The sequence below is a fragment of the Hippopotamus amphibius genome, chromosome 3 (genome assembly GCF_030028045.1).
Source record: "Hippopotamus amphibius kiboko isolate mHipAmp2 chromosome 3, mHipAmp2.hap2, whole genome shotgun sequence".
Classification (NCBI taxonomy): Eukaryota; Metazoa; Chordata; class Mammalia; order Artiodactyla; family Hippopotamidae; genus Hippopotamus; species Hippopotamus amphibius.
Genome location: NC_080188.1, coordinates 121,906,349 through 121,915,484, shown reverse-complemented (window position 1 = coordinate 121,915,484; position 9,136 = coordinate 121,906,349). Strand labels below are relative to the sequence as shown.

The 9,136-nt window shown below is 49.8% G+C and overlaps 1 protein-coding gene across 1 annotated transcript; it reads right to left on the bottom strand.

Annotated features, from left to right (window-relative positions):
• Positions 1-8,506, bottom strand: LOC130848775 (pregnancy-associated glycoprotein 2-like). Its single transcript, XM_057727172.1, has 9 exons — positions 8,454-8,506; positions 7,232-7,379; positions 6,168-6,285; positions 5,949-6,067; positions 4,494-4,687; positions 3,451-3,567; positions 1,816-1,957; positions 1,631-1,729; positions 1-153 (listed from the first exon to the last, which is right to left on the bottom strand). The coding sequence occupies exons 1-9, from the start codon at positions 8,504-8,506 to the stop codon at positions 1-3; spliced, it is 1,143 nt and encodes a 380-aa protein (XP_057583155.1).
• Positions 8,507-9,136: the final 630 nt, after the last annotated feature.

Sequence of the window (9,136 nt, the reverse complement as noted above, 5' to 3'; positions counted from 1 at the left end):
TTACACTGCGGGAGCCAGGCCAATCCTGCTGTTTCCCCGATCGTAAACTGAGTAATACAGCCTCAGGAAGATGTTACCCAGGATCCAGGTCTCTGGCTGCTTCAAGTGCTCTGTGCCCCCTTGAAAGCCAATGACACAGCGGCCGTGAGGACTCTGGGGGAGATGACAATACACCCCTGTCAGCCTCAGCCCTTACCTGCCACCCCCGTCAGTATTCAGAGCCGGCAGCTTTTTGGCTTTTTGTCCCTTCTTTAGTAAGGACCAAGTGGCTCTCAGCAGCTGAGGAAGGGGGATGCCTTTCTAAGAACAATAATGGCCAAGACATGTTTGCACTGAAGGAGGGTGGTGGGGGAGGGAAGGACTGGAGTCTGGGATTAGCAGATGCAAGCTACTATACAGAGGACGGATAAACAACAAGCTCCTCCTGTATAGCACAGGGAACTACATTCAATATACCTTGACAAATCGTAATGGAAAAGAAGAGGGAAAAGGACATATATATACATATGTATAACTGAGTCCCTTTGCTGTACAGCAGAAAGTAACTTAACATTGTAAATCAACTATACTTCAATACAATAATAAAAAAAAAAACAAGAATGGCTTCTAGTTCCCCTATTCATTCCTTCTGACCCATATTCACAGTTTTCTCTGCTGAGAATGCCTTTTCTTCTCTGTCTTCCCCACAACCTGTTCTTTAAGACTGTGCTCAGACCCTGTAGGAAGACTTCTTGGATCCACACTCACCCTCCCTGGCCACTCCAGGCTGGGCTGGGTGACTTAGCCTGGTGCTCCTCTTGTCTGTCGCGCTCATCACCCCTAATCTGCACCTGGCAACACTTGGCACAGCCCCTGGGGTGCCATTTGCTTGGAGTCCAGTGTAGATTTGCCTCAACCCAAGCAGGCCTCCTCATGCCTCCGTGAGGCTGGAGGTTTTGAATTACTGGAATTTCCTGTCTTCCTCAAAGCCTTCTTTGCACCCATCAGCCTCTTTTGTACTCCCACAGAGAGGTGACATCAAGCCTCAGCCCTGTGCTGGGGCTGTGCAGTCACTGTGAACCCTTTACTTACATGAGCATCAAAACTCCCCACACAGGTGTCTGGTAGCCCAACTCACAGAGGGGCAACTAGAGCTTAACAAGGGGAAGTTGCAGCTAAGGACTAGGGGAATCATGTAATTGATCAACCAATCAGGAAACTTTTGAGATGGGAAGGGAGACTGTTAATCATTACGGTGGGACAACACACTGAGACTGTCCCGAGCCAGCCCCACTTGTCTCTTGGCCTATTTCAGGGATTGCTTGAGCTGACTTTCCATGTTTATCCACCTGAGGGCTCTGGTGGACTGAAGCTCTCTGAGGGCAGAGGCCCTCAGTGTTCCTCTCTCCTTGTGCCTCACACCACGCTGGCACAGGGTGGCGTCCCCATTTATGCCAGGATGATGGATGTCCAGTCTGCCCTCTACTCTCAAGTGATTAGTTTTGTGGGAGGCACTGGACCAACCACAGGGGCTCAGCAGCATCTGCAAGGGTGTGGCTTGCCCTACAGAGGGTCCCCTCCTCCCAGTAGCAGCTCAAAGTTTCCTACAAGGCCCAGATTTGAGAACCCAGCCCCAGGGTTGGCCCCTCACCTTCCAGATGTAGGCTTGAGCGGGCACTGGGTAATCAGTGCCGTTGATGTTGAGGGTGAAGGTAGGCAGTTGAGTGATGGAGCTACATGGAACCTTGTACTGTTAGGGAAAGTGGCGAGAGGTTGTCCCAGCTGATCCCCGGTGTGTGGAGAGCCCCAGAGTGACCCTGTGGCATGTCCCTTCACCTCTCGGCCAAAACGTGTGCTGTTGATGAGCTTCTGGATGGTGGTGACCAGTCTAGTTGGGCCAACCAGCAACGACATCCCAGTATCCAGAATGGCCTGGCAGCCGTTGAAACAAGCAATAATCACTCTGTCCATGGTGATGCTGAGAGACAGAGAGACAAAGTGGGCACCAGGATCCCTCTGAAGTCTCCTCCCACAACTGACCCCCTCTCTGACTTTCTCCAGAACAGCCCTTCATCTCATGCCTTGACTTTGTTTTCCTTTGCTCTGGTCATGTAACCTTCTTGGACTTCCTTTCAATACTTGAATGCACCAGGCTTTTTTGTGCCTCAGGGCCTTGGCCTGTGCTGATCGCCCTTTGTAGAAGACCCCCATCCCCTTTGTCTAGCTAATATATCCTCCTCTTCCAGGTTCCAGCTTAAATGTTACTTTTTCAGGGAAGTCTTCCCCCACACTAGATCAGGCTCCTGTCTAGACTCTTCCTCATTTGTAGCAAGTACCGAAGTGGTAGTTCATTATGTGTGTGACTCATTTCATGTAGTCTGCCTCACCTGACATAAGAGCAAGTTGTATGGTCAGTGCAACTAGTGCCCAGCACCCAGCAGATTCACAGTGTATGATTGTTGAGTGAATGAATGAATGGAGTGAAGAAATGAATGAGGAATAACCAGAGTCCTGTGTCTGGTGTCTGCCCAGTAACGGGTCAACCCACGCAGTGAAAATTGACATTCTCTGGGGAAGCAGATGCTCAGAGTGTTGAGGAGGGGAAAACAGGCTGCCCAGGGAGAGGTTGTATCCCAACATGGCCCCCTCACTTGGCTCCGACACTGAGACAACTGGCCAGAAGATACCAAATCTATCCCGGGGGGCCTCCAAAGGACCCATAAGCTCCTGTCTGAGGGTATCACACAGAATCCCATCAATTACTGCCCCTTGTTCTCAGGCCACTCCTGGATTCTAGCTTCCTGGTTCTCTCTGTCACAGCCCCTGCCCCACTGTGTGCCTGGGATATGGGTGTGGGTGGCAAGGGGTTGGGGGAGTGTCTCTTTGTACGAGTTGTTTTCAGGTCTCAAGAGTGCAACCAACCTCTCCCCATTGCTGGTAAGCTTCTCCCTAAGGAGACCAGTCTTCCCAGTTTGTCCAGGTGTGTCCCTGTTTTTCAACTAGCAGTTTTGTGTAATACGAACTCCTCGGTCCCCGGTAGCCCTGGACAGTTGCTCATCTTATGAAAACTGTGTTTATGCTGGCCAATTTCTCCCTGATCCTCTCTTCCTCGCACTTTAGGGTCCTCAAACCATGCCACCTGCCTCAAAGTGCAGTGGGTGCAGGCCTCCCTGGGCTGCAAACTCCTCTCTGTACCCTGTTCAGGATGCTGGTCAGGGCCCTGGGTAGGAGACCTGGGGTGATTATGATCCCACGGGTCCTGTGTGTATCTGTGTGGTTGTGTGTCTTTGTGTCTCTGTCTCTGTTTGTGTCCATGTGTGTCTCTGTGTGTGTTTATATGTGTGTCTTTGTGTGTGGATCATATGTCTCTTTGTGTGACTGTGTGTCTGTGCGTGCATTTGTATGTCTGCATGTGTCCGTGTGCACATGTGGGAGTATAACTTGGGGTGACCCTCAGACGGAGAGGCTTACTGGTTCATGGTTACCTGCCAGGAGTGGGTTCGGGACACTGGTATCCACCTGAGCTGCCCTCTGTGGTCGCTGTGGTCCACCCCGCCAAACATCACCACGCTGCCTTTCTCCATCTGGCTGAGGAGAGAAGGAAGAGGGAGGGCTCCGTGTCAGAGAGTAACATCACTCACTGTCTGAGGGCTGTAGTAATCCATCCATCAGAAGCACTCGTATGGTCCCCATTTTACAGATGTGAATATTGAGGCATGGAGGGATTTGATTACCCGACCAATGCCGGTCACCAAGTAATCAAAGTCACAGAAGAGGTTCAAAGCTGGGCAGCCTGTTCAGGCTCCGACCACTCACCCTTCTGAAGAGTGCCTGGTCCTCGCCAGCAACCAGAGTGCTCAGAGATACCCTCGGAGATACCATGCTGGAGGGGTCTGGCTTCCGCTTTGTGTAGCCTGCTGTTTTTCAGAAAAGCTGAGAGCAGAAGGCACTAAGGGCATGGGTTCAGGCTAACTCAGGGTTGGCTTCATGGACCTGCAACCTGTGCCATTCATGGGACCCCACTCTCAGGAGGGACCCATGCCTCTGCTCTCCCTGTCTTGAAATTCCTAATACTTTTGGAACAGGAGGTCCCCCATTTTCATTTTGCACTGGTGCCTGTCAATTGTGTAGCTGGTCCTGGGCTCCCAGTAAAATGTTAGTGAGGAAGTAAACATTCCCGCCATCCCTCTCCTTCCTTCCATGTCAAATCCATCAGCACATCCTGTTGTCTTTTCCTCCAACCTGTATCCTGACACCTTCCACTGCTCTCCTTCTTGCTTCCCTGCCCTGGATCAAGGTGTTGCCCTTGAGTCCATGAGCATGGTTGTTTTCCAATAAAACTTTGTTTAGAGAAACCAGTGGCAGGGCCGGATGTGGCCCTGGGGCCATAGTTATGCTGGGTTAGACAGTCTCTCAGGAAACTTATGGATCAGATGGTCTATAATTTTTCATGCAACTGAGAGGATCTTAAAGGTGATTTAGAAAGAGTGCTTGCTTGTCCAGCTCAGACTTACTTGCTCAAGTAGAAGGCAAAGACAGGCCGAGAAATGATGCCTCGTGTCTTCAAATTGTCAAAGACGGGGGTGGTCATTTTGCGGGTGAGGCTGGGGTAGCCCAGGCCCAGAACACCATCAAAGGGTGCATGATCCAACTGTATTTGTTTCTCAATCAGGCCAAATGCCTGGCCCAGGATGAGAGGATTCCCGATCTATGGGAGAGGAGAGGGTTCCCACATAAAGGTTTGGGAAGTGGGGCTGGGACTGGGCTGGGCTGGAGATGCCATGATGGCCACAGAGAAAACCTGAGGCCTGGCTGTGTCCTGGGTGGACCTCAGATGGATAGACCAAGCTGGGACAGGAATTCAGGTTCCACCACTTTGTGCAGGGCTGTGGGTTTTAACCAACACCTGATCCTCCTGCACACACCATCTGAAGGGAGTCAAATTGGTCTCCTGCCTTCTGTAAAGGTGGGGAAACTGAGACTCAGGTTGGGACCAAATGGTTCCCACTTGAGGACAAAATGAGTGGAGAACAGGGTAATCTTATCTTTGGCATCACTATGATCAGATGACAGAAATGGACTGAATTCATTGCAATGCATTGTGGATTCTGCACTTGCCCAGGAACCCAGAAGCACAGTGTTGCTGCCAGAGTTCTTATGAAAATTCCTCTTAGGAAACATGTTTTTGGGGTTGTGTGTGCCTTAGAGAGAGAGAGAGAGAGAGGGAGACAGAGACAGAGAGAGACAGACAGAGACAGAGAGACAGACAGACAGACAGACAGACAGACACACACACACACAGAGTATTCTGACCCTTTGGTGGAGGCAGGGCATAGCTTTTACTGGACTCTCAAAAGCCCCCTAGAGTGAGAACCAACTTCTCAGTGCCCTCCTCTGGCCTCTGCTTTTCCTGCCCAGACGCCTGAAGACCTCGGCCTCCCCCAGGAGCCCAAGATCACTTTCATTCTCTCTCCCAAATACCCCACACCTGCATGAATCTTAACTGGCCAGCCCAGCTTCACTGCTTACCAGATGCCTGACCTTGCCATGGTCCTGGCTCTCTGCACCTCAATTCCCTCCTCTGTATAATGGAGCTAATCATAGTCTTGCTCTTTGGGGTTGTTGCAGGATTAAACACGTTATTTCCATGAAAGTGCTCAACAAAGGCTGAGAACAGAAAAGTGGGGGCTTTCTCCCCCTCTCTCTCTGCTTCCAGCAAAATGAACCTTGAGCTGCTCATGGGCAAAGGAGCTGCAGATCCACACCCCAAGCCAATCTCGGGGTTAGCCATTCTGGGAGTTTGCGTGTCAGCAGAGGCGCTCTCTCCCCAGGGACAAGTTTTGCAAAGTGGGGGCCAGCCACTAGGGGACTTTGGGAAAGACGGGGCCTCCCACATGGTCCTGCATGTGTTTTGTAAGGAGCGGTATCTCCCAGGACCAGTCCTGACTCAGCTTCTGGTTTCCAGTTACCTGAATGGTGTCATAGCCAAGAGATCCAACAATCCTCCCAGTGTGGTATTTGAGGGTGAAGAGCAGGCTTGTACGCTGGAAGGTTCTGGACAAGTGAGTGTTGAAGAGCTTGTTTGCACCTGCAGACACAAGAGATAAGTGTCTCTCAGTGCCAAGGATGGGTGGGTGGAAGAGTGAGTGTAAGATGTGTGGGGGTGGGGGTCAGTGGCAGGTACTCACAGCAGGGCGGACTGGAGCAGACGATGGAGGACACCCACAAGTCAGGTGAGCCGGTGTCAAAGACGACCCTGAATTCCTGAGGGGGTGTTCCAATGGTGATGCTTCTGAAGTAGATCAGCTATAGGGCCCAGGGAGAGGTGGTTAGGGCAGGCCTGGCTGCCTTGGCCAGCCTCGATTCTCAGAATGCTGCCTCTGTCCATGTGTCCCATGTCTCCTGAAATCACTTTCCAACCACCCCAGCTCACAGCCTCTGCTCAGACCAGTGCCTTCATTTGATTTTTTTTTCCATGTGCGATCTTACTTCCCCAAACAGGGATCAAACATATATTAGTGCAGTTTTAGCGAAGAGTCTTAACCACTGGACCTCCAGGGAAGTCCGGATGCCTTTATCTGAGAAGCTCTCCTGTCTCCCCTTCAAGGTCCAGCCTGAGTGTTTCCTTCTCCTTGGTCACCCCAGGCCACTTCCTCTAACCTCCGAACATGGCCTATTAACACCACGCAGGTGGTCCTTCTACTGGATATGTATTTACTCTTTGCCTATCACTCAGCCTGTCCTATGCATTCTTGAAGAATAGATTAGACCTTTTCTTAAAATCAATAACAATAACCATAGTGTTCGATTTTTATGGCATCACAGGCCATAGGGCTCAGAAACTTTTTCTGCATCCTTCTTGGATCTGTGGAGGCTGAGCTTCCTCTGCCTGGGGTTTCAAACTTGATATGCAGTTGGCTTTATCTTTTGATCAGACATGGCTCACCTTTCACCTGTAACTCTGTAGCTCAGTTAGTTCAGAAAGAACAACCTCTCTCACACTAATGACATACCTTTGGCACAGAAATGGATGTTTACCTGCCCCCTGGTCATTGCTGGGCCCAGTCACCACAGCCCAAGAGCTGAGAATGAGAGTGCCTTCTCCTCCGGGAATGGGGTCCTTTTTCCCCCGTGGTTCTGCTTTTTGCAGGAACCTCATCCCAATATCTAGCCTGGCCCTTCCAGTTGAACCCCAGTGCTCAGCCAGAGCACCAGGGGGCACTGGGGAGCAGCATCCTCCCAAGACACTCACATTCAGGTGATTCCTCAGGGGATGAAGAGAAATTTTTGGGTCATCAGTGGCATTCTGGGACCTGTCATCAGTGTTCTGCAGGAAATTTGCCAGCAGATTTTTCTCCCTGAGGGTTTCTTGCAAGGTCTTAATCTTCATTAAGGGGATTCTTTCACCAAGCATTGGGAAAAGGAAACAAAGAAGGGGCCGCCATCAGATGTCTTTGTTATTGCATGACTGTAATACTTTGCACTGTAATGTATTTTCAGCATTTTTATGTGTCATGTTATTATCAGGCTGCCATGCAAAGAGCAGGGCAAAGACCTCAATTTGAATGCTGCTTCTGTTGTGTAATCCTGGGTAAGACATTAGACCATTTGGAGTCTCAGTCTCTCCACTGGTAAAAAGGTAGAATATAATAATGCCCAACTCCGTATAGGATGTTGTGGGTATTAAGTGAGATGATGGATATAATGTACCTGATATGTCTCAATAAGGGCAACCATTACCATTGGTATTGCCATCCCACTGTATCTTTTCCAAAGAAGCTCTGGGAAGGAGGTAGAAGGAGGTTCATTACCTCCTTTTTACAGGGGAGGAAGCGGAAATGCAGGGAGTTTGTGACTTGGCTGTGGTCACCCTGCTTGTTAGAGGTAAAACAGCCTAGAAGTAGCCTTCCTGACCTTTCTCCAGGGCCCAAGCAGAAGAGAGGGGTGAGAGAGGAAGCCAGGAGATGTGGTATAAATAAGGAACTGAAGAGGCTACAGAAGCAAGGAGGAGTCAAAAGAGGAAGAGAAAACTCAGAGATTTCTGCATGCCCAGAAACAGCCAAAGAGGTGGGGAGATAAAAGAGAGAGATACAGAGATGAAGACACAGACACATTCACACAGAAATGGAGAGAGAGCAGAGAGAAGACCTAGAAGCAATCACAGGAGAAGTTCTCTTCCACAGGACCACACTTACAGTTGCAGGTGCTGTGTACTGAACAATTCGAACGAGTGCCATTCTCACAGAGGTCATGCTGTGACTGGCGACCCCAGAGTTGCGCAACCCTGCAGGCCGACCCCAAGGCCCTTGGGCCCTTCAGTGCCCATGGCAAGGTACTCATCAATAAGTGTGAGTAGAACTTCAAGACTGTCAGGGAATGAGGATATTTCCTTCTAACTCTGATGGGTGGTAGATTAAGAGGACAAGGGAAACCACAGAAAGAGAGGTGATGACACTTACAGTCCCTGTACTTACATGACTAGGCACTCTGAGAGGGCCACCAGCCCGAGGATCCCAAGACACTCCATGTTTCTTTCTATTCTGCGATTACTCAGGAAAGAGCATGCAGTGGTGGCCAAGAGCTCCCAGTTATATATGCTCTGACCTTCCCTAATTGTCCCCTTTTGGCCACCAATGGATCTGAAAAGAAATATGAACCTGTTGATAAAATCTTTACCTCCATTGGTGTCCTAGGGGTGTGCACGTGGAAAATTCTCAGAATACAGAGGTTTCTACTGTAATCTCTTCCTTGGGGCTTTGCTGCAAAACCAAACTCAACTGCATTGGACTAACTAAGAGTGGGGAGACTCTTGCCAACTTGAAGATAAGATACTGGTAGTAACGGGACAAAGTAAACTCTAGGGGCCATGCTTGACATTTGTGATCTCCTGTGGTCTTCCTAGCAAACATATGAGATGTTCATTGCTGTCCTCAGTTTGACAGGAGATTTTAGAAGGAAAAGATTTCAAATGGCAAAATGAAGACTTGAGGGGCAGCTCAGGGACCTACGAGTGAGTGGCTTTAGGTAGTGGGACAGATGGCACAGATTGGGGGCACTTATGATGCCAATCTGCATCAAAAGTCTAGGGTAGTATTAGAATTGCAGAATTTCAGCATTGGAAGAAATATGATGCATGCACCCATAAGATACTTCCTAT

What these genes read in the sequence shown, in the direction of transcription:
- LOC130848775 (XM_057727172.1), bottom strand. Translation starts at nt 8,506, where the DNA reads ATGGAGTGTCTTGGGATCCTCGGGCTGGTGGCCCTCTCAGAGTGCCTA. An exon ending in CTCTCAGAGTGCCTAGTCAT is followed by an intron (nt 7,380 to 8,453) that starts GTAAGTACAGGG and finishes GCTTGGTGAAAG; the next exon opens with AATCCCCTTAATGAAGATTA. An exon ending in TTTGCCTTCTACTTGAGCAA is followed by an intron (nt 3,568 to 4,493) that starts GTAAGTCTGAGC and finishes TTCTCTCCTCAG; the next exon opens with CCAGATGGAGAAAGGCAGCG.